Genomic DNA, 25,522 nt, shown 5'->3' with positions numbered 1-25,522 from the left:
GCTGTAGTGCTGGTGTTCGTTTATGTGTGTATATATTTTTTATGTGCCAATCTATTGAACTGCAAGCATTTTTCTGCTCTGCCTTTGTTGACTGAGAACTAAAATAAATGTCAATCTGATCTGCATTTGGGTCTCTGTCAGTGAAGGCCTTACAATAACACTAAAGCTTTTCCGGTTTATGTTCGATATGTATGAATTTGGTGTTGGCCCGGCCCGCCTGGCAAATTTCAAAAGTCAATGTGGCCCCTGAGCCAAAAAGTTTGCCCACCCCTGTTTTAGAGTCTTTACAGTACACTTGTGAAACAAAACGTGCTCATTAATACTAAATACCGCTTCTAAGACAATTCATGAACAAGTGCTTTCTTTCTTACTATTTTTGAAAATAGATCGAGTTCACAGCACTGCATTTTGAAGAAAACAGCCAACAAAATACTCCAAGCCCTGATGCTGCTCACAGCTTCGTGAGGTTTGTACGAGAGGACGCGAGTATAATTGATAAAACACATTGGGTGCATCAGTTGCCCTCACTTTCATAAAATCTGATGCATTTTTGTTTGGGTGTTCCTTTTCACCAATAAAGACATCCTGTAAATTTTTTGACCATATTCAAAAGTCTAATGGTGGCACCATGAGGTTCATTCTTTGCCAAAAAACGCTTATTTTATGTTTTCGCGTAAGGTTTGAATCACAATGTTGGACTCCATTTATTGATTTCTTGTGACCCAGAGATCATGTTAAGAACCTTTGCATAAACCTAAAATATTTTTAGACATTCTAGACATACTGTCTACAGTATCTAAGATATTTGGTATACTCTATAAGGTGCCATAATGTTTCATGAAAAGTGATCGAAATTGTGTCATAAAATAGCAGCTTATTCCATAACTTTGAGCTGCTGGTGCCACCATTAAACTTTTGAATTTTGTCAAAATATTTCACCCAGTGTGTTTTCTTACCAAAAGGAACATAAAAACAAAAATGCATCATGATCGGAGGAACTTTTCATTTTTAGGGGGCAACTGATGCACCCTAATATATATATATATATATATATATATATATATATATATATATATATATATATATATATATATATATATCACACACACGTTCAAAAGTTTGGGGTCACTTTGAAATGTCCTTATTTTTGAAAGAAAAGCACTGTTCTTTTCAATGAAGATCACTTTAAACTAATCAGAAATCAACTCTATGCATTGCTAATCTGGTAAATGACTATTCTAGCTGCAAATGTCTGGTTTTTGGTAGCCTGGGCCCGCCCATCCTAAGCGTGACACAACACGAGGGCCTGTTGCGAGCTTAGTCTGGCCAGGCAAGCTATCTACAGCTCTTCCAAGCTCCCGAAAAAATCGGGAACCAATCAACTTTGAGCATCTCCAACGGCCCTGGGTAGAGGCGTGTTCAAGGCACTGACATAGTAGAACTGCGACCGGAAGCCATAGATTGTTTACAGACTCTATGCCAGAAGCGCTTCATTCACGCTTCCGCATCTATTACGCATAGATGCTGTATTGAAAGCATTCAACGGGAAGTTCTCATTGAAAACGGAGCAAAGAGCAGCCCTGGAGGTATTTATTGAAAAGGAAGGACGTTTTCGCATTGCTCCCGACCGGCTTCGGTAAGAGTTTAATCTACCAGTTAGCCCCGTCGCGTCGCATACGTCAGAGGAAAGAGTGATGTGATTGGTTTAAGCTTCGTCACAGCCTTTTCTGGCTTCGACCAGTAGCAAACTGAGGCATTTCAGGGAGGCGGGTCAATCACGGGCTCTGGGAAACGGTTGGGCTTAATATCTTGGCCAGACCAATAGCTCGGAGAGCTTTGAAGTCGCGTTAGCCAGGCTAGGTTTTTGGTGCAATATCTCCATAGGTGTATAGAGGCCCATTTCCAGCAACTCTCACTCCAGTGTTCTAATGGTACAATGTGTTTGCTCATTGCCTCAGAAGGCTAATGGATGATTAGAAAACCCTTGTACAATCATGTTAGCACAGCTGAAAACAGTTGAGCTCTTTAGAGAAGCTATAAAACTGACCTTTCTTTGAGCAGATTGAGTTTCTGGAGCATTACATTTGTGGGGTCGATTAAATGCTCAAAATGGCCAGAAAAATGTCTTGACTAGATTTTCTATTCATTTTACAACTTATGGTGGGAAATAAAAGTGTGACTTTTCATGGAAAACACAAAATTGTCTGGGTGACCCCAAACTTTTGAACGGTAGTGTATATGCACGATATTTACTGTATGGACATGGGATCAGAAAACAGTTTTATTTATAAGCAGTAGCCACATGTACACACGGGGTACTGATTTTTGAGTTATGCTCCAGAAACTCAAACATTCACAGATGGACAGAGCGATAGCTATACCCCCTTTTCTTCAGTAACGTCCCTTTATTCAAACGTTTAGAAAACAGTGCAGACGAACCTGAAAGTGTGGACTGGAGACGCATTTTGCCAACTGCCTGAAGAGAGGCTCCATGACTTTGACAAACTCGGAGGGCTCAATTACATCCAGGATCTCCTCAAGCTCATTGAGGAACATCACCTCCTTTGGGCTGTGGGTCTTTGGCCAGTACTTCAGAAGAGCCATAACCACCTGAAGAAATTCAGTTCCAAAATGCCAGTTTAACAATATGCAGTACATGGGGCAAAAACAAAACAAAACCACCTAGTTCATGCACAGCAACAAAAAAAAAAAAATCTGATCCAAGTTGCAGCATTGAGTTGCAATTCATGCAGAGTAATGATGTCTGTTGTATATAAACACGAGGCATATATGGAAGTCATATTACCTAATACCAAGAGGACCAGTGTGCAAACACATGACACGGCACAAAAGCGAGAGGCAAATACATTGCATAAACAAGTGTCATTTCATGAAGTCTGAGCATTCCGTAAATATGCCCGTGTCTGAAAGAGTGTCTGTCTACTGACAAGTCGTGCTCTCCTGCTTATTTATCAAGTGTCAGAAAGGAGGCAGAACGTACCGGCTCGGTGAGAGTGCTGTCCTTCTCTAAGAACTGTACCACGCAGTATGCCAGCTACACACACACACAAAAAAAAAAAAAAGAGCATACATTTAGTGCTTTGAAAAGCTTGGTTAGGGTGGTTGGATATTATCCTCTCCTAGTGCAAAACCATGAGACTTTATACTGCATTCCTTTGCAAACAGACACGAGTCAGTATACGCACAAAACGAACAGTACTACTGATGTGGATGCGTCGCTCATTAAAGCAGCAAAGTTTGTGAAGATATATTTTCCATTCTATTTTCATTTTTTGGAGGAAAATCCAACTTTTAATTGAAAAAAAAAAGGATTCAGAGAAAAACAAATCCCTCATCAAGAAATTTAACAAAAATAAACGAGCCACAATTATTGGCACCCTTGTATTTAAAGTGCACATCATATGGAATCAACTTTGTGCCAAAATGTTCATACAATACTTTTGAAATATCAAACAAAAACGACAAATCAAAATACAAAAAAAGAAAAAAAGTCAATTTTTTTTTTTAGACTGACAAACAAATTATTCGTGTAATCGTGCAAAATATCAGTCTATTACTCTTCAGAAACCTTTTATTTTTGTTCCTCGTCTTTCTCAGTTTTGTTTGACGTAATTTATTTTGGTTGCGATTCCAGCTTTCTCGTTTGCGCTCCCTGACTTTTTGCTTGCAGTTTTGGCACAAACTTCCCGTGTGGGTGGGCTGTCCAGGAATGCATTCCCATTGGCTAACTTGTGTTTGACTGACAGCTACGCTCAGCCATTCCCTACTCGGATTCTGGCGGACTGTTTGACAAGTGACCGATCCATTGATGGTAAACAAGGATTGAGTGGACTTCAGTGGCGACTATGATATTGAATTTCCACTTTGTTGAATTAATTCAGTATCATAGTCGCCACTGAAGTCCACTCGATCCTTGTTTACCGTCAATGGATCGATCACTTGTCAAACAGTCCGCCAGAATCCGAGTAGGGAATGGCTGAGTGTAGCTGTCAGTCAAACACAAGTTAGCCAATGGGAATGCATTCCTGGACAGCCCGCCCACACGTGAAGTTTGTGCCAAAAAGTCAGGGAGCGCAAACGAGAAAGCTGGAATCGCAACCAAAATAAATTACGTCAAACAAAACTGAGAAAGACGCGGAACAAAAATAAAAGGTTTCTGAAGAGTAATAGACTGATATTTTGCACGATTACACAATTTGTTTGCCAGTCTAAAAAAAACTACTTTTTTTTTCTTTTTTTGTATTTTGATTTGTCGTTTTTGTTTGATATTTCAAAAGTATTGTATGAACATTTTGGCACAAAATTGATTCCATACACATCACGGGTAAATTCAGCAGCAAGATCAAAGTAATTCTCCTATTTTAGATTAAACTTTGGTCAAATATCTGTAACATTCTGCATTCTCTGCGATTTTTTTTTTTACCTTGCGCAATACCAGTTGAAATCGAGCCATTTGAGGTGAATTGGTCCGCCTCTGAAAAAACTTGCCATCCGGATTTCCCGGCAAACATTGATTTTCGTGACGTTGCGTGCGGGACGCCTCCTTCTGAATCCTACGTCAGCGCTGGTTTGTTTATGAGAAAACGACCTGGTGGTTTTCTGCAAATTTCTTCAACGTCATCACGTAATTATTAAAATGGTTAACAGATGTATCGTAGGAGGGTGTACAGTAGCAACACCAATCATGATGGGATTAGTACTCATCGTTTCCCAAAAGACCGGACAATGAGAGAGAAATGGGAGCGCTTGGTCTACACAGGCTGTGCACTGAAACCGTGCAAAGCTCTTGCAGCCTGCTGGCGCTTCCGCAGGTGACGTCACGAATCTGGCTCCAGACTCCCTTGGGATTTTTCCAGGCGTGTTTTGTTATTTTATTATTTTTTTCTGCTGTAGACAGATGGCCTTGTGCAAAATCACCCTTCTGGAGGAGTGTGTAAAGGGACATACTTTCATAAAAAAAAAAAAAAAATGGGTCCAGAATATGCACTTTAACATTTTGTACAACCTCCTTGTGCCAGTAAAACACTAGTCTTCTCCTAGAACATTTTCTAAGGCTGGAGATCCAGAGCAGGGCATCTGAGACCATTACGCAATCTCTCCAGATCATCCAGGGTCCTCGGCTCTTTCTTGTGCCCTCTCCACAAGTTTTCAATGGGGTTCGGGTCAGGAGGCTGAGATGGCCAGGGCAGAAGCTTGATTCTATAGTCAGCAAACCATTTGTGTGTTGATTTGGATATACAGTATGCTTCGGATCATTGTTCTGCTTGTAAGCCAGATTTTGATTTAAAATATCCTGGTATTTCATGGACCCTAACAAGGTTTCTAGAGCCTTTGGAGGAAAACCAGCCCCAAAACATCACAGAACCTCCACGATATTTTACAGCTGGGATCAGGTTCTTTTCATTATAGCCGTCCTTCTTTTCACACCAAACCCACTTTGGGTTTACGTTTGTGGTGAACTGACAGAAAAGACTTTTTTCCCCCCAGTACATGTTCCAAATAATCTGTTGGCATGAAGGTGGCATCTGACGGAGGTTTTGGAGACTTGGAAACCCCAAGATATATTTTTTTTCTTTTTAATTCACCAACCTTGGAGATTTTTTCCACCTCTCTTACCCTCCTCCTCACTGTACATGACTGCAAAATAAACTTGAGTCCTCTTCCAGTTGAGTTTGTAACAGTTCCAGTTGGTGTCCACTTTTTTTTTTTATTATTGCCCCAACAGTAGAAACGGACATTTTCAGATGAGCAGATTTTTTAAAAATAACCATTCCCTGACTTATGAAGGTCAACACACTTCTGTCATTTGGTTTGTGTGTTCTCTTATATTTCCCCATGGTGATGTTGAGGGAATTGGGCCTTTGTGTTGCCTCGTATTTGTTCCCCAGTTAATCAGGAGGTCATGGATTACAGCTGGAAAGTTCAGACACGCTCCAATCAGCGCAAAAACGTAGATAGGAAACATGTTTCAGCTACATTGTGGATTTTTTTTGGCGTGTGTGGTGAGGGTGTGTGGGAATAATTATTTCTTGATGAGGGATTTGTTTTTCTCTGAATAAATTTTACTTAAAGGTTGGATTTTGCTTCTTTTTTTTCCCCAGCATGAGATGAAGCTACTTCACCAAAAGGTGGATTTTTTTCCTTACTCATTTTTACTGTATTTTTACAGAAATGTGCCATAGATGTGATGCAGAGTGGTATAAAATAAATAAAGTTTAGAAAGCACAGGCAAAAAAGATGACATAGTTCATACCTGCGGGTGATAAACACTGAGAGACTTGACTTTATGCAAAGGCAACAAAACTTTCAATAAGAATATCTTGTGCTCTTCTTTCAGTGGTAAGGCAAACCCGTTGATTATGCTGAGAGAAAAATAAATAAATAAATAAATAAATAAATAAAGGACAAATTAACTTCGTCAGTATAATACAAGGGTTTTCAAAGTGTGGGAGAGTCACCCCCCCCCCCCCAGAGAGCAAATAAACAACAGCGCCTCCCCTACAATTTTTGTTGTTGCTACACTTAATGTTCCATTCGTATTTTAAAAAAATGGTTGTTGTACACATTTTTTTCTTTTACACATTTTAAACATCTGTGCTTTTTGAAAAATCTTTTTTTTACACGTTTAAAACATGAGCTTTTTTAAAACCTCTTTACACATTTTAAACATGTGCTTTTTTAAAACATGTTTTCTCATCTCATCTCATTATCTCTAGCCGCTTTATCCTGTTCTACAGGGTTGCAGGCAAGCTGGAGCCTATCCCAGCTGACTACGGGTGAAAGGCGGGGTTCACCCTGGACAAGTCGCCAGGTCATCACAGGGCTGACACATAGACACAGACAACCATTCACACTCACATTCACACCTACGGTCAATTTAGAGTCACCAGTTAACCTAACCTGCATGTCTTTGGACTGTGGGGGAAACCGGAGCACCCGGAGGAAACCCACGCGGACACGGGGAGAACATGCAAACTCCGCACAGAAAGGCCCTCGCCGGCCACGGGGCTCGAACCCAGGACCTTCTTGCTGTGAGGCGACAGCGCTAACCACTACACCACCGTGCCGCCCACATCTTGTTTTACACATTTTAAACATCTGTGCTTTTTTAAAACCTCTTTTTTACACATTTTAAACATCTGTGCTTTTTTAAAACCTCTTTTTTGACACATTTTAAACATCTGTGCTTTTTGAAACCTTTTTTTTTTTACACATTTTAAACATCTGTGCTTTTTTAAAACCTCTTTTTTGACATTTTAAACATCTGTGCTTTTTGAAACCTTTTTTTTTTACACACATTTTAAACATCTGTGCTTTTTAAAACCTCTTTTTTACACATTTTAAACGTGCTTTTTTAAAAACATCTTGTTTTACACATTTTAAACATCTCATAGCATCGTTAGCTAGCACCTCTTGGCAGACAACACACTGTGGCAGTGGAGCATCTTCAGATCCAGTCCATGAAAATCCAAACTTTAAATAATCGTGGTCAGACTTCCTTCTTTTTTTGCTTGGCCCAGACTCTGTCTCCTCACTCACTGTAGCTTTAGGTAATAAAAATCGATCCATTTTGTCTCTGGCAAAGGCTAGCTGAAGTTCGCTAAATGTCTGCAATAGAGATCTTGCACGTGACGTCACATCCGCTCCAGATTGTAAGCAGTCGCCATTTTGTCGGTCAAACGCCATATTTCCGCCGTCTTTCCAACACTGACTTTTTTTTTTTCGCCCAAATCTTCAAATATTACTGTGCCTCAACGCCGGAGAGTTGTATGGCATATAAATGCCACAACAGGAGAGGTCAGAAATCGGGAAGAAAGTTTCATAGGCTGCCACGGGACCCTGACAGGCATACAAAGTGGATTGCTGCTATCGGCCGGGCCGATGCAAACAACAAGAACAAGGCATGGGTACCGACTGGAAAGAACGATCACTGGCGCCTGTGCAGTGACCATTTCATCTCAGGTTCGCCATGTATTTATTTCAGTATATCCATGTGGTTATTCGCAACATAAGTTTATGACTTGCTCTAATAAAAAATTCCAGGAAGTGGGAACCTGAGAAAAGGCTTGGGGCGGGGGGGTGGATTGGGTCTTTAGTGGTGTGACAATCAATGTAGTCTCTAGATATAAAATCATTTTACACTTTTAGGGGGTCACATGAATTTCTGTAAAGATAACTGTCCAGAGATTTATAACCACGCAGTGCTTCACCACTGAACAGCGAGGGAAAGTTAATGAGGTAATTATACATGTCCGGGTATTCCACCTCTGGCAGTTCAATATCCACTGACACGGCCGTGAAAACTACGTCCGGTAAGCGATAAGGGTCACTAATCTGTAGGTCGTTTATTTTAGACATATATCTAATTATCTGTTCATTAGAAAAATGAGCCGTGTAGTCCGTCGGTTGAAATTGATCCATTTTGTACACGAGTGCAGCAGTATTCAGCGGTGTTTTTTACAGACAAAATGGCGGCTGTGTACTTTCCGGTCACGTGACTGCAAGATCTCTATAGTAACTTATTCTGGTTTATTTTTCCTGACGTTGCGCCCCCCCTGAAGAACTCTGGCGCCCCCTAGGGGAGGTGCACCCCACACTTTGAAAAGCCCTGGTATAATATATTAAGACCTTCTTTGTAGCCCTTTTGCAATTCACAGAAATAAAATCACAGACTTAAAATAAATAAATAAATAAATAGAACACGTACCTTCCTAATATTTCAAGTAACTCTGCTATTCCATTATGATGCTCTGTTTCATAAATGAACCTGAAATCAAATTTTAGATATTTCAGTAGCATTACCATGTTTATTTAACACGAAACACAAAGAGCGCTTAAATATTTAGTGTATATACACCATACCCACCTATAGAATATGTTATTAATCTGCTTCCTGATGTAGGCCCTGAGGCCGAGAAACTTGCCATAGATGCGATGCAGAGTGGTTTTCAGGAAGTCTCTTTCTCGAGGGTCTTCACTGTCAAAGAGTTCTAAGAGCTAAAAACGAACCCGTAATTAAAAGACTTACATTTTAGCTTATGGACGACAAAACAAAAAAAACATTCACTGTAGTGCCATACCTGCATGACAAATCTCTGGTCGATGTACTTTTTGGCTATGTTTGGTTGGAAATCTGGAGACTCTAAAAACCGAAGGAAGAATTCGTAGACGAGCTGAGGAAGAAGAAAAGAAAATGCAGAATGAAGTCATGTAGTGTGGACGGGTGTTGAATGTACAGTACCAGTCAAAAGTTTGGACACGCTTACGCACTCATTCATAGTAATAAATATGTCCAAAATTTTGACTAGCACTGGATGTAACACCACATGCAAGGCCAGGGCCGTGTGCATGCATTTATATACTACTGAGGACCAAATATCCTTACAAGGATAGTAAAGTGACAATTTCAACCATGTGAAGACATCTGGATGGTCCCGACAAGGAAATAATTTGTTATTTCACAAAAATAAAGAGCCAAAAATTCATCATCATCATTACTGAAGGCTAAAGTTATGTTTAACTGCATTCATTATGTCGTCAATGGAAGGTCCTCATAAGCATAGTGAGAAAAATGTGTGTGTCTCTATATACACATACCTGCAGGTGTGGCCAGGCAGCCTCTAATGTAGGCTCATCCTCTTCTGGGTCAAATTCTGCCCCTGTCGGGTTGGATGAGGGCGGTAACGTCCTGAACATGTTGATTGCAAACTGAAGGGAAAAAAAAAAAATTATATATATATATATATATATATATATATATATATATATATATATATATATATATAAATATTGATCGATTATTTATAACCTAGTTAGATTAGCTGGAACAACGATCATATTAAAAAAAAAAAAAAAGACATGGTCATCACTATCCCCCACCATGAGCATTTTATGAAGACCTCTTAACACTTACGACGTTGTAAGATCATTGCTTTAATATTGACTAAATGATGTCGTTGCTAGGACGCCATAAAACGCTACCCAGCTTTTTTCAGTAATACGAGTATGCAAAGTTTCACTGATGTAGCTTATGTAGTTTCTGAGAAAACTTGTCCAGATTGAGTCCACTTCTACAAAGTCCAATAACGAAAATCAAGGCCCAAAACTCTCAAAATAATTTCCGAACTCAACTTAAATCGTGACCAGTAATATGAGCACGCAAAGTCTCATTGATGTAGCTTATGTAGTTTCTGAGAAAACTTGCCCAGATTGAAATGGACAGAAGGCCGGATGGATGAACGAACTCCACTCCTATAGATAGTTTTCACATGACGTCACAGAGTTGGGGATTCCCTAGTGGCAGCCATCTCGCAGGTCAAGCTTACCGTACGGGTCACTGAGCACACATTGTAACGCGCGAGTACAAAGTCTTCAAAAGAACCCAAGCAGGCTATTTAAAAGCTAGCAGTGGTGCACACCTGTTGTATTCACGGCTGTCGTAATAGGTCAGATGATGAAGTCAAGCGGAGCTATTATGGAATTCCCACTGTACGGGAGCACGAAGGCGAGCAAACAAAGAAACGCAGCATACAAAGGAGAAATCTATGGCTTGCGAGAATCAACCGCAAGGATTATCAGCCTTCCAAACACAGCAAAGTCTGCGCCGATCATTTTCTAAGTGGTAAGTTGTTTAAATAAACAATCAATTGTGTTTAAGTTTGTTTTTGGAAACCAAAACATCATGTGAACAATCTCTGCAGAATGCCTAACTGGAACCGCTGAGTGTACGTTTACATTGTAATGTACACTTAATATCGCTCGTTTGTCACGTTTCTATTTGACACTTGTCACTTCACTCACGCAAGGGTCATTTTTGAAAAACATTTTAGGTATATTCTGTATGATTTAATTTGTGTTTGGGATGCAAACAGCGCGCCTTTTGGCGGATGCCGCCCGAATCGCGCAGATCCGATTTTTTTTTTTTAGGGGGGGCGTTGGAGTGTCTGATTATAATTTCAAGTAAATTCTGTATTAAAATTACTAAATAAGCAAATCCGTTACAGTCCATGAAACAGGAAGTATAAGGATGAGAAAAAAAAAAGTTTAAATCGGAAAGCTGTGCACATTTGCGCAGCCCGAGTGGTGTGCAGGACTGCGCAAATGTGCGCAGCTTTCCGATTTAAACTGTTTTTTTCTCATCCTTATACTTCCTGTTTCATGGACTGTAACGGATTTGCTGATTTAGTAATTTTAATACAGAATTTACTTTGAAATTATAATCAGACACTCCAATGCCCCCCCTAAAAAAAAAAAATCGGATCTGCGCGATTCAGCCGTGAAAAAGGCGGCATCCGACAAAAGGCGCGCTGTGAATATATAAAGTTGTATATATCAGACAGCCTTTAAAGTTTGAAGTCAGTTTCAGGCTGTGGCAGCCCTGCATAGTCACTTGAAAATGCATCTTTGTCCACTTCGTAGGGGTCAATTCCCCCAATCAAGGCCAGTTTGGCTGCATACCGTTGTCGTGAGATGTCGTCTAATGTATCTATATACTTCTGTTTGCTTGATTTTGCCGACATTGATCTTTATTTTAGAAAACTGACTATATAACTTCATAAATTCGTCCGAGATAATGTAGCCGGTAATGGCGATGGTCCGTTTTGTTTGCCCCACAAGATGGCGCCTGGAGGGCTTTCCCCGGAATGCCGTGACGTCAGTGAAAACTATCTATAGCCCCCTGCGCACTTCGTGGTGGAGGATGTTTGACTTTTACTCAGCTATTTCTTTTAGTCATGGTACTTTTACTGGAGTAAAAGTTTTGATACTCTAACCACCGGTGACAATAATACATTTAAGATATAACATTAAAGCCAACATTTTAATGGACGGTTTTAACTTGGCTATAACAAAGTCAGTTAATTATTTAAAATTAATTTAAAAATGTTTAAACATTTAATTTCTTTTTTCCTCTTCCTTCCATCAAGAAACAGCAATGCTACAGATACAGAAGTATTTGTGTTCAGGAAAGCATGCATTTAAAAAAAAAAATTCCTTTGGTATACACACTACTTGGGACAATAATACAGGACCGCACTTTATTCCCAAAACAACCTCCATCCTTTGTGACGGATTCCACAAGAGGTTGGAAACGTTCAAGTTTCTGGTCCATGTTGACACGACTGCATCATGCAACTCCTACAAATTTTTTCAGGTGCACTTTCAAGCTGTGAATCCTGTTGGATTACATCCCAAAGGTGTTCAATTGGATTCAGATCTGGTGACTGGAAAGGACACTGAATTCATCGGCATGTTCATGAAACCAGTTTGAGATGACTTACTTTGTAACATGGTGCATTAAAATACTGAAAGTAACCGTTACACGATGGTAAATTGTGGCCCTGAAGAGATGCGACTTGAATGTGTCAAATAGGTTGAGGCGTTCACGTAACGATTGATTTGATATGAACCGGCCCAAAGTGTCCCAGGAGAAAAAAATAAAAATAAATAAACCATTCCCCACGTCATTACACCACCACCACCAGCCTGGACTGTGGACACAAGGCAGGTTGGGTCCATGGATTAGTGCCGCTGGTGCCAAATTCTAACCCTACCATCTGTGTACCTCAGCAGAAATTGAGATTCATCAGGCCAGGCTACAGTTTTACAGTCTTCAACCGTCCAGTTTTGGTGATCCTGTGCCCACTGCAGCCTCAGCTCTCTGTTCTTGGCTGACAAAAGTGGAATCCGACGTGGTCTTCTGCCGTTGTAGCTGATCCACCGCAAGGTTCGACATGTTGTGCATTCTGAGATGCTTTTTTGCTCCCCACAGTTGTACACAGAGTGGCTATCGGAGTTACTCTCACCTTTCTATCAGCTCAAACCAATCTGGCCATTCTCCATCGACGTCGCTCATCAACAAGGCGTTTCTGTCCGCGGAACTAGGGATCGACCAATATGTTTTTTTCAGGGCCGATACCGATAATTATGGAATTGGGATGCCGATAACCGATATGTGCAACCGATAAATGTAAACATTATAATTCACATGAAATTAAACATAGCACACACTGACACAGACCTTCATATCCATGAAATGTATGTTTAATTGTAAAATTGAACATGAAATTTTGTATAGGGAGATGCCAGCAGCATTTGTACAATAAAGTCAAACATTAGTTAGAATAAAATGAGAAATAAAATAATAAAATAAATATTCACCAATAAAAAAATTAAATCACTCCCTACTATATTACAGCTCACCATTTTCAGTGGAAAATAAATGAAAATACACTCTGGATTCTTTTATACTAAGAACTAAGTAAGACTTACCAACTTCAAGTAGTTTTTAAATAACAAACCAAGTGTAGGGAGCTGCCTGCAGCATTTTTTAAAAAGTAAAATCAAACGTACAGTAAAGTAGGCCATCACTCCCTATTAGGAGCGGCTGCTCCTTTAAGAGTATATCGCTTTCCGAATCAGAAGCGCTAGCGAGGAGAATCACTTGCGCAAGAATTATAAATACTAGTCACACCTGGCGTGTTTAAATGTTCAAACAGCGCTTTATAAAGTTGCCTTGACCACCTCTCTGTATGGCTGTCATTCTACTGTTCGAGTAGAACTACTGACACATTCACAACGTTTCCAGACGGGGATTTAAAAATGACTGCAGCCTACGTTATGCTGTTTCAGCGAGACTAGTTGGTTGTCGGCTAATTCAAGTGCTTCCTTCCGTAAGCTAAGTTTGCCTGGCTACACAGATGCAAATGGACAATTTTAATGAGTAGTAAACATATAATGATGTTGTGCTTTTGCAACTTGTGTGTTTGTGACTTATTGCGGGAAAAGCAGCGTGTCCTTACCTTGATACGGCCGCCTTGAAACAGTTCGGAGTGTTTAGCTGCGCGTGTCGATTGGCTATATCTCTTGTGCCAAACAAATCAGATGTTGTGGTGGGCGGGACCGTGTTCTTGAACTCAGAGAGGCGAGTGCAGGAAAGGACGTGCAGTGACAGTCGCGTTAGGAACGAAATGGCTGCAAAAAGGCATGTTATCGGCATATCGGTAGAAATTATGGCCGATACCGATAACCCTAAAAATGCAGAATATCGGCCCGATATATCGGCCAGGCCGATTATCGGTCGACCCCTACGCAGAACTGCTTCTCACTCTATGATATTACTATAATTCTGAGTAAACTCTAGGGACTGTGTATGAAAATCCCAGGATTTGAGAAATATTCAAACCAGCCTGTCTGGCACCAACAATCACGCCATAGTCAAAAATCACCAAGATCACATCCTGATGTTTATATCAAACATCACTTGAAGTTGCTGGCCCGTATCTGCATGATCTTATGCACTGAAATCAGGCCACGTTGGTTGATTAGATAATTGAATAGGTATACGGTGTTCCTAACAAAAGTGCTCAGTGAATGTCCATAAGAGATGCACTCTAGCATAAAATGAAGCACGTTTATATCGCACTTGTGTAGGATTTATCTAAAAATAGTCTGCACTAGTAGATTTTAAAGACACCAGATGTGAATTACTCTTATTAAATCAAATCACGACCAAAATAATTAACAACCCAAAATCCACATTCACAGACAGCAGCTCCATGCTTCACACAAGTACACTTGTAATGTATAGCGACGTACTATTTCTCTATATTAGCGCTCACTAGTGTCACAGTTTTTACTTCTTGACCACCAACTCCTCTTCACAAATCTTAATTTAAACAGCAAGGACTGAACACCACCTCACTCCTCTTCACTTTGGGAAAGCTACTACAAGTAGTATGCCCCCTACAACTGACCCAACATTTCCATTGTAGCATCAAATAACCCTACAGGTGCATATATTACTGTCCAGGGCTCGACATTAAGGACTGCCCAATTGCCCAGGGCAAGTCAAACATGCATTCGGGCAAGTGAGATATGTCCCCAACCGGGCAAGTTGGAATGAGCATAATACTACGAACTAGCACCACAAAAATTAGGCTTTCTGATCTTTTATTTCCAGTTCCTAAAAACGTCCCTCACTACGCCTCCACCATCATGTCTTGGCTGTTTTCTTAGTCTCGGTTTCATTTACTGCTTTGCAAGTTATTTTATACACCCCCACTGTTATAATATGGTACGTGTACTGTTTACAGACCCCTTGTGCATGACGTCACGCATCACGTGATAATTACAGCTGGGGTCAGACAGACACCGTCTTTCATGCAAGCAAGGCTTAATCTGTCAATATGGTTAATTATTGCGCTGTTTTTGCTCGTTCAAACAGAGAAATAGATAAAAGGCATTACCGTCTCCCCGCTATCAAGAAAAAAGTGTTAACAAATAGAAGCAAATGCTTCAAGAACAACAAGGAAATGAGCGGTTAAAGAATACGAGGAGAGGAGCTCAGCCTGAAAACGCCAGAGAAATTCGTGATTGTATTTAAAATTTATTTTACAAAAACAGAACGTTGGAAGTGAGGATGGAAGAGTTTGCTTAAGAATCTCATTATTTATTTTCCTCTGCTCACGTTCAAGTTAGCACCTTCAATGAAAGTGTTTGATTTTCTTACAGGTGAAGCTGCTTCCTTATTTGACACTGAAACCAATCTGGGTTTTCTAACAACTCGGGCATTAAAAAAAAATAAATTAAAAAAATTAAATAAACCTCAAGGAGTGACATCTGCGATAAATCCTGAAAGAACAGAACAGATTAAGAGCAGAGAGAGCTGGAGCTTTGTTCCTGTTATCAGAGGAACACCGACCTGTGCAACAGCGCTCGAAACTAACGGTGTCCCGACGTCCCGGGGACCATAAAAAATGTCATCGGGACACAAAATTATCATATCTGGGACAATCCCGGGACAATGGAAAAAAAAATAGATCTAGAAAAAAAGTTCTACATTAATATTATTTACAAAGCCGTAACACATACGCAGACATTCACCTAATTTGTCAATTTTAATTTTAAAACGTTAACAGCGAAAAATACATAGTAGCTACACTTTCGATGCCCCTGCATCCATAGGCTACAGAGCAGCGCATTCTGTTCTGGAATCTTCGGCCGGAGTCCGCATTATATGGACTTGGAATGGAATTGCTAGCGCACACGCTGCGCCGACTCTTGGCAGAACAAAAATGCTGAAGTGGTTGAAGCGGACCGACCGCGGGGAAGAAACTGAAAGCCCAGACATAACGTCTCCGGGACCTTCAGGATCCAAAGTGTCATCGCCTGGTCTGCAGGCAACGCTAGCAACTGAATGAACTTAATGAACACTGTTAGACACGTTATAAAATACAACAGGAATGATGTGGATGATATTGACGGAAGATACCGTTCAACAGAATAAGTGAGTTTTCTTGGTGTCTTTCTAGTTCAGAAAGTTTAGTCAGTCAGCAGCACAACTAGGCTCGGACCTGCCACTATGCTGATGTTGCTAACGTTTGCACCCACGTTTCGGCAGCGAAAGTTCATAAAAATGGATAACGGAAAGTTCATAAAAATGGATAACGTTAATGGTGAAAATGATAAGTTGGCCTTATAAGTGCCAACAGATATTCAAGGTATAAGTAGATGAAATGAACATAAAAGGGGTCTTATTTTCAACTAAAGTGTACTGCAGATGTAGGGAGTTGAAACATTTTCTGAATGAGCTAGTCGGCCCCTTTAAATAAACGGGTATCTATTCATACAGTGAGATCGCCAAAGTTTAATAAACTGAAAATGCAATAACTGTAATTTTGAAGTAGATGATGTATAGGACATGTGTCGCTTGTGTCTTGTGACTTATTGTAAAAATGATATAAAGGGTTCAAAATCGCATCGTTACAAATATAATAGTAACTTCATATGATAATATTAACCACTGGTTATTTCAGAGAGGAAAAAAACGGGGACACTATTGCTTCCATTCGGGACAATACAACACAGAATTCGGGACCACTGGGGGACACAAAGAAAAAAAAGTTAATTTCGAGCCCTGCTGTGCAAATTCTTTTTTTTTTTTTAAAACCTAGAGAAGGATGATATATAAAATAACACCCCATGGCACTGCGTCATGACAGACTGGCTGCACTGATTCAGTTACAGGTTACCAGGTCTGTATAAAAACATCCACAACATACACACTAAACAATTTTAAACTCAAACATTATCCTGTCGGTCATGACACAGCGCTGTTTTTTTTTTTAACCTAGAGATGGAAGATATAATAATTAAAAAAAAAAAAAATCTCCTCAAACCGTACTGTTCAAAAGTCTTGGCACCCTATTGTTTTCTTCATACAAACTTTGTTACAGATTTCTATTTTATGATTTCTGCATTATCGAGTAATGAACCTACAGTCTGAGAGAGCGCTCTACACAAACACACCGAACTTTACAACAGCTGCATGCATGCGAAATGGAAAACTCAACTCATCTCATCATCTCTAGCCGCTTCATCCTGTTCTACAAGGTCGCAGGCAAGCTGAAGCCTATCCCAGTCGACTAAGGCAGGAAAAACTATTTTGGATAAAACTGTTATTGTCTGTTACAAGTAAAAAGTAACCAATAACCAAACTTCAACCTCAATGTGGGATCATTTTATGTTGCAATTCACAATGACTATGGTTTTCCTAAATAAATAAATATAGTAGTGCTCGCAAAATAGGGAGAAAGTGATATCAGGGGGCAAGTGGAAATTAACCCCCAGGGCAAGTGGGTTTAAAAGTTAACGTCGAGCCCTGTTGTCGTCATTCCATCCGCGTTTAACTCGGAAGCAGGTGTACACGTTAAAATATGAAGGAGGTACAATTATAAAAAAAAAAAAAAAAGAGAGACTAAGCTGATCATACAGAATGCACCAGAAAACACAAGTATGCAAGTTCACCACCTTCCCCTGTGAAACTTTAACCCAGAAACTATGGCCTGGAACTGGAACAGAGGGTTTACATTTCCTTGTGCGTTTTGTCGTGCTTGTGTCATCAATGTCAAACCCACAACCACAAGAACAAAACATGACCTTTAGAACACTGCATTCGGAGCTCTGAAAATCAAAACACTGCACAGGTTCAGGCAGTCAAGTTTGCACCTTTACCTTATGGGAACTGCTGAAGTGAGAGTTTTTTAGCACGAGTTGAGTTTTTGGTTTTGTAGTCTATCTGATCTTCTGTCTGCCTGCTTTCTCTCTCTCTCTCTCTCTCTCTCTCGTCAAATGCTTGGAAAAAAGTATTTAAGCCAGATTTCTCTCATATTTTCTGTTTTTGACGATCATGAATAACCAATATGGAGGAGTATATGCATAAAGTATAGCCTAGTAAACTAGACCCACCCGCCTAGCGGCCAAAAATATTTTTGCCTAGTGAGTGGGTCTAGCCTCGCACCATATAAACAAAAACACCCCGGGCATCAAATCGTGCCCGCCAATCACAACGCAAGGTTTTTGTTTGGATTCTTTGGGCGGACTTTTGCAGGAGTGACGACAAAGCTGCGCGACGCTGGAGAAAGCGCAACAGGAAAAATGGCCACGGCTAGTGAACAGCGCGCGTTTGACTCCACTTTGGAATCAGTTTTAGAAGAATTAGACTTGGAGTTTTCGTTGAAACATGAGCAGGAAGAGGCTCTCCGCTCATTCCTTTTCTAGAAGGACGTTTTCGCTGTTTTGCCGACCGGCTATGGCAAAAGTCTGATCTACCAGCTGGCTCCGCTCGTAGCCAAAAGGATGGGGCTAGTTTGTGCAGTACAAAGACTTAATAAACAGCTTCGAAACATTACTTTTTGATTGTTTCTTATTTTCCCGTTATTTTAAATTTAAGGGAAATTATTTCACCAAACACCACTAAATAAAAACTCTCAAAAACAGTTTAAGCAAACCCTTGAAAAAAAATGTGTATGTGGTACAGACTCCAAACTTGTGGTCATTATCTCCAAATTTCTTAATATCTAGAACCTGTTTATTAATTAATACGCATTTTGAAAAATTATTTATTTCAAGGCCTCCCCCACTGCTTTCTGTCGCTCTGACTACGTCACAGTCACTGTTGCGCTGATTGGTCAGAGCGTTGGCCTATACGCACAGAGACAGTTTGAAAGACAGCGGTTTGTTCCTCCTACCCGCTTCGGAAATGTCTACGAGCGAGGCCAGACTAAATATTCACATTTAGTCTGGCTTGCCAGGCTACATAAAGTAGGCATTTTTTGAGACATTTTTACATAAGGTCAGTGGAACAGACCAAGAACCCTAGAACTATATTTAAAAAAAAAAAAAATCTTTTAGGTCACTTCTTGCAGCGGAGTCAATTCAAAGATGAAATGTTTTCTCGCTGCTGTCGAACTGCGCTCGAGTTTGCTTGGAAGAGCACATAGGTTGACTGGGAGAGGAGGCAGTCTTGGACCAGGTGATCGTGGACACAGTCACTGCTGTGTTCTTGCACAAGCGAAGCAGCTTCTGTATTCCCAGTTGCAAGATGACAAAAGAACACAGGGTGGCCAATCTTAAATCTAAAATCTCAAGAGATGCGACGCGGACATCCAGAATTAGGAACATCTGGCCTTAGACCGTCTGGTTGGAGGCGCTTCGTGGCAGCTGGAACCCAACACCACGAAGTAAGCCGACACCGAGAAGCAGCAAAGAAGGAAGGAAAGGCAGAGCAGCAACGGCGCTTCCCTTCTTCCAGGGACCACTACAGTCTGTCCACACGGTCACAGGACTTGCAAGTCTAGGATTGGCCTAGACAGGAGAACCATCCTACGCGTTCGAGTGTGTTCTTACCAGAGCTCAGGTGGATTGGAGGTAAATGCAGCGGATGTGGTGTGATTGCACCCTAAATTTTCATCATGCTGCTATTCCACAACACAAGTCCAGGTCAATCAAAAGGCCATTGTACTTAAAAGTTGCAATGACAGGCCGTTTTTTTAAAGTAGCTGTCATATGCCGCTTTGGAATCAAGTATATTCGATATATCGCACAGCCCTATGTTATCGCGTAATTATTAAAATGGTTAACAGATGTATCGTAGGAGGGTGCAGCAACACCAATCACGATGGGATTAGTACTCATCGTTTCCCAAAAGACCGGACAATGAGAGAGAAATGAGAGCGCTTGGCCTACACAGGCTGTGCACTGAAACCGTGCAAAGCTCTCGCAGCCTGCTGGCGCTTCCGCAGGTGACGTCACGAATCTGGCTCCAGACTCCCTTGGGATTTTTCCAGGCGCGTTTTGTCATTTTATTTTTTTCTGCTGTGGACAGATGGCCTTGTGCAAAATTACCCTTCTAGATGAGTGTGTAAAGGGACATACTTTCATATAAAAAAAAACTGAAATTGGTCCAGGATATGCACTTTAAAATGCAGAAAACTGTATGGAATAAAGAATTGTAAACGTACAGTTTAAAGCAGGGTTGGGTAATAGAATGATAGAATAAGGCATCATTGTGATATCTTTTTATTAAATATGTGTTAATTTTTTTTTTAAATAATTACAGAGTGGCTGGAAACAGCTAATGGGTTAACTTTAATCTTATGTACAAAAAGGTTAAAATAAACATTCTAAATTTTTTAAAACGGGCGGCACGGTGGTGTAGTGGTTAGCACGGTCGCCTCACAGCGAGAAGGTTCCGGGTTCGACCCCAGCGGCTGGTGAGGGCCTTTCTGTGTGGAGTTTGCATGGGTTTCCCACACAGTCCAAAGACATGCGGTTAGGTTAACATGGGGCGGCCTTGGGCTGAAGTGCCCTTGAGCGAGGTACTGAACCCCTGACTGCTCGCCGGGTGCTGTAGTGTGGCTCCCCACTGCTCTGGGTGTGTGTGTGTGTGTGTGTGTGTGTGTGTGTGTGTGTGTGTGTGTGTGTATATTCACTGCTTCAGATGGGTTAAATGCAGAGGATGAATCTCACTGTGCTTGAAGTGTGCATGTGACAAATAAAGGTTTCTTCTTAAATTTGCTTAACAATAAAAAATTTATTTTTGATCATTTTAATGCAACACTACCAGGGCTTTGAACCGGTTCAAGGAACGAAAACCGGGAACTTTTTCTATTTCACATGGAACAGAAACGAAACCAGAAACTTTATTATTTTTTATGTTCCGGAACAGAAACGCTTATTATAAATAATGGTAACCGGTTAATACCGGTTTTTATTTCGTTCCTCAAAGTTTCCGTAGCCTACAAATAAAAAAGCCATTCTTCTCCTGCGCAAGTTTCTATGACCCGCTGGGGTTCACTTCCTGTGTGACGTTCGCTGACTGAATGGAGAGAGCGGGAAGGTGGACTGCTATCACGTCTCCATTACTGAGTGTCTGAGCAAAGAAGAGCCTGAACGACGCAACCTCCCTATTGGCTGTTTGTAAAAATGTATCAGTTGTTGCCCTTCCCACGGGAATCATCGCGGACTTGAGAGACGAGACCTGACGAGTTAGTTCGTTGGTAGCGGAACAAAATGTCTGGACGCAAATCGGGTTTTCAGAAAAGAAAGAAAATAAACGGAGGGTCGAAAATACAAAAAAGGAGGCAGAAAATGCAAAACGAGTTTTAAGGTAGGACAAATGGTTACTTTTCTGAGGCAGCCCGCCGTGGCTGCCTGCAGGCTTATTTATTATAGCCCATTTAGTTAAAATGGTTGATATAAAATGTTTATAGTTATGTGATGGTTGTCCTGAATTAGGCCGTTTTTTTTTTTTGGCGCGATGTTGCACCCGGGTCCAGATTAGGGCAGAACCGGCCCTGGCTACATTTCAGGTGTAGTTTGTTTTATGAATGTATGTACTTGCATAGATGTGTACTTGGTCTTCCAATATGGTGACTACCGAAATCTCGCAGCGCGGTGACGTCATGCGGTAGCCCTCTATAGGGCCTGACTAGCCTTTGGTAACACACTAAACGAATTATCTTTCATTTTTGGCACTTTTTCTGTTTGTGTAGATGGGAAGACATACTGAGAATCCAAATCGCCAACATTTGAAATAATAATTGTTTTGAATTATTTCTTGTCTTATTTAATGAAGGTTGTAATAGAATTAGCCTACATTTGGCTTAAGCTGGATGAGACAGAGACATAATTTTATAGCCATTTGTTAAACAGCTGACAGGGAACGTAATTAACCGTTCCGGGAACGAAATTTTTTTTGTTCTAACCGGTTCGGGAACGTCTATTTAATGGTGGAACCCAAAACCGGAAACGTTAAAATTCCGTTTCTGTTCGGAACGAACCAATAAGAAAAAAATTCTGGTTCAAAGCCCTGAACACTACTGTATTTAGTGAGCAAACATGACACGATACACCCTGTGCATCAGAGAAATGCCTTCAAGGATTGTGGTGATCGTCATATTGCCCACTCCCACTCAGAGCCTCCACTAAATGTGCTTTTGTGAAGAGAAACAGAACATTTTTGTATATTACACCGAAAGGCATTTCTTACAAAAGACATGAGCACTTATATTATCTAGCTTTCTGTCAGCAGAAAAGTGGTGTTCTGTGAAGCCAAAAGCACCTGATGTTTTTTCCAGGCTTGTCATTACAAATGCTTGCCTAAGGCGTCAATTTTTTTTTTTTTTTTTTACACTATGCAACCTCACTACGCACATGGTGGACAATCAAGCCACATGACCTTGTGCTTAATATACAATCTCTATTCCATTAAACCAAGCCTTAATTACTGTCTGGTCAGACAAAAAAAAAAAAAAGTCTCGTCACGAAGACGATAAATATAAGATTTGCACTCTTCAGGGTTCAGACTCGTCTATATACTTTGATCATAAAAAGCACAGAACTTCAAAAGGTGTCCACCTTCTAAGGAGGATGGGATAAGGGACCGACGGTGTACGAGTACATTATCATGCTGATGTTGGGGGATTTATAGTGTTTTTATGCTACATGGATTAAATACGAGCAGAATAAGAAGGCTCAATTTGCACTTCGATTAAAAGTGGTTTCCTGCTTAACATGTCGGCCAGCGTTTGATAAATAAATCAAAGGGATGTTATTCAGCACAGACGTCGCTAATGCTGGCACCAGAGAGCTATGGCTCAGTCAAACGATGCCCTCCAGCCGAACCAACAGTCCTCAACCAAAAAATACTTCAAATAAGGTTTTATTATTTTAAGACCCACTGATTTACGATTATCAGAGTTTCTAAATAAGCCCTGGAACAATGGAGTAAAAAAAAAAAAAAACCTCGGGGGTTATTAGAATTAGAATCTCTTTATTGTCATTGTAAATAAACACAACAAAATTAAATGCAATCCTTGGTGGAAAAAAAATTATCTAAAAAAAAAAAACCTATGCAAATAAGACAAGATAAACTAATAAATATATAAACAAAGAGTTTTAAAAAGCAGTCATCACTTGCAAACATTCACATCCTACGGTGTGGAGGGCGTTGCACGATCCCATACTGCATTACTGAATGTACAGGTTTGCTTTATTTAATGCCCTTATGGCACTGGCGTAGAAACTGTTCCTAATCCTGCTTGCGATTATAACGTTAACCCTTTCACCACTGCAGACCACTATTCCGTCTCACTGTAGTAAGGAAACCCATGTATGAAGTTATGCAGCGGTGAAAGGGTTAAAACGACAAGCAAGCATACTTTTACACAAGTTCTAGCCTTTTGCCCTTCTTAAAATAGCAAAATGAAGATTTAAATATAAAAACTAGTGCTGTCAAGCGATTAAAATATTTAATCGCGATTAATGTCGCGACTGTCATAGTTAACTCGTGATTAATCGCAATTTAATCGCACATTTTTGTCCCATGAAAAAGCATTGTAATTCTCTTATCAGCATAAAAAAGTGAATGGGCTTGCTTTGTACCAATGTTTTTTTTTTTTTTTTATTGCACAGCATAACACGTCTTGTCACAGCCACTGACATCCATAACTTCCATATTAGATGAGAAAACCAAGGGATGAAAAATAAAGTGCATATCACTGTGAAAATAAAAAAATGTTTTATTTTACTCTTCATTAGTTTCTTTTGAAGAGAAGTATTTGCCATAAAAGAAGAAAAAAAACAGATAAAAATAAAAACATTCATCATACGTTCAAAAACGTTCATCATAGTGTGGCGCTGTATTATCTAATTCTCACTGCTTATAAGGCCAAGTTTACATTAAACCGTATCTGTCTCGTTTTCTTCGCGGATGCACTGTCCGTTTACATTAAACCGCCTGGAAACGCCGGGAAACGGGAATCCGCCAGCATCCACGTATTCAATCCAGATCGTGTCTGGTCCGGTGCTGTGTAAACATTGAGAATACGCGGATACGCTGTGCTGAGCTCTAGCTGGTGTCGTCATTGGACAACGTCACTGTGACATCCACCTTCCTGATTCGCTGGCGTTGGTCATGTGACGCGACTGCTGAAAAACGGCGCGGACTTCCGCCTTGTATCACCTTTCATTAAAGAGTATACAAGTATGAAAATACTGCAAATACTGATGCAAATACTGCCCATTGTGTAGTTATGATTGTCTTTAGGCTTGCCATCCTTCCACTTGCAAGTGGTAAGTGATATGCGCTGGGATCACACACACAGCGGCTCAGTCCCGAATCACTGCTCGTGCGCTTCACTCGCGCGCTCTGTGAGCTGCGCAGGGCCGGAGTGCGCACCCTCCAGAGGGCACTCGCTGTTCAGGGCGGAGTGATTTGGAGCGCAGGATGCCTGCGGAGCCGAGCGTATCCGTGTATTGGTGTTGCTGTGTGCACACTAATCGTTTTAAAAACGTTAATCTGATGATCCGCTGATACGGTCTAATGTAAACCCCACCTAACTCTACACCTACCTGGTGGAGATGAGCTGGGAAACTGAAGACTGAAGGAATAGCAATGAAAAGTATTTTTCCAGTCTCACCTGTGAAAGGTAATCCCATGTGATCTCGTTTGGACGGTAAACCTTTTGGCACAATTAAACGCAGCACATGAATGAGGCATCTTTATTCTCGGCTACTGTCTAGACGCTATACCAGAGACGGCTGAAGAATCTCCACTTTGCCACATCCAATATGGCGGCGAGGATGTTTATATGTCTATGCCTTTCTCCATCACTCACACGTACTCTTATTGAAGCAGCACGCGACAAGCCTCAACAGGAACTACGGGTGACTCGCAGGGCCAAATTAGAATTTGCGTTAACGGCACTATTTTTTTAAAATCGCGTTAAATTGAGATCGCGTTAACGCGTTATCACGTCAACTTTGACAGCACTAATAAAAACGCATCACTACAGCCAGTACACAATATTCAGCTTTTAAAAAGAACGTGTACCCTTCAAGCTTTCGATTTCATGAAATCGGTGAAATTTAGTTCCGTCTGAAATGTGGTCATTGTGATACGTTTATTTCTGCAATATCTGACAAAATATCAGACCATTCTGTGGCTGGGAAGTTATTTAATTTGAAGGGATTAAAGCAAATCGTGCATGAAATTGCTTGCTTGGCGCAGTCAAGCAGACAGAGGAAGTCCGTGTGTGCATGCGCAGGTTTATTTTCTTCTTCTTTTGGGTTTTACGGCAGCTGGCATCCGCAGTGTTGCATTACTGCCATCTACAGGTTTACCTTTGAGCGTGCACTGACAGTTCCATCATTCTGTCGC

At 40.6% G+C, this 25,522-nt stretch overlaps 1 protein-coding gene across 4 annotated transcripts in view; it reads right to left on the bottom strand.

Annotated features, from left to right (window-relative positions):
- Window positions 1-25,522, bottom strand: part of ppp2r5cb (protein phosphatase 2, regulatory subunit B', gamma b) — an 88,230-nt gene that overhangs the window by 21,015 nt on the left and 41,693 nt on the right. For all 4 annotated transcript variants that reach the window (XM_060917915.1, XM_060917916.1, XM_060917914.1 and 1 more), the window contains 7 exons: window positions 9,619-9,729; window positions 9,102-9,194; window positions 8,888-9,018; window positions 8,729-8,788; window positions 6,275-6,383; window positions 3,002-3,055; window positions 2,440-2,610 (listed from right to left, as the gene is read on the bottom strand). In XM_060917915.1, coding sequence (XP_060773898.1) covers window positions 2,440-2,610; window positions 3,002-3,055; window positions 6,275-6,383; window positions 8,729-8,788; window positions 8,888-9,018; window positions 9,102-9,194; window positions 9,619-9,729 — 729 coding nt within the window. The remainder of the gene's footprint in view (window positions 1-2,439; window positions 2,611-3,001; window positions 3,056-6,274; window positions 6,384-8,728; window positions 8,789-8,887; window positions 9,019-9,101; window positions 9,195-9,618; window positions 9,730-25,522) is intronic.

This window comes from Neoarius graeffei, chromosome 3, assembly GCF_027579695.1.
Source record: "Neoarius graeffei isolate fNeoGra1 chromosome 3, fNeoGra1.pri, whole genome shotgun sequence".
NCBI lineage: Eukaryota > Metazoa > Chordata > Actinopteri > Siluriformes > Ariidae > Neoarius > Neoarius graeffei.
The sequence above is the reverse complement of the archived record's forward strand: the minus strand, read 5'-3'. Positions and strand labels throughout refer to the sequence as shown.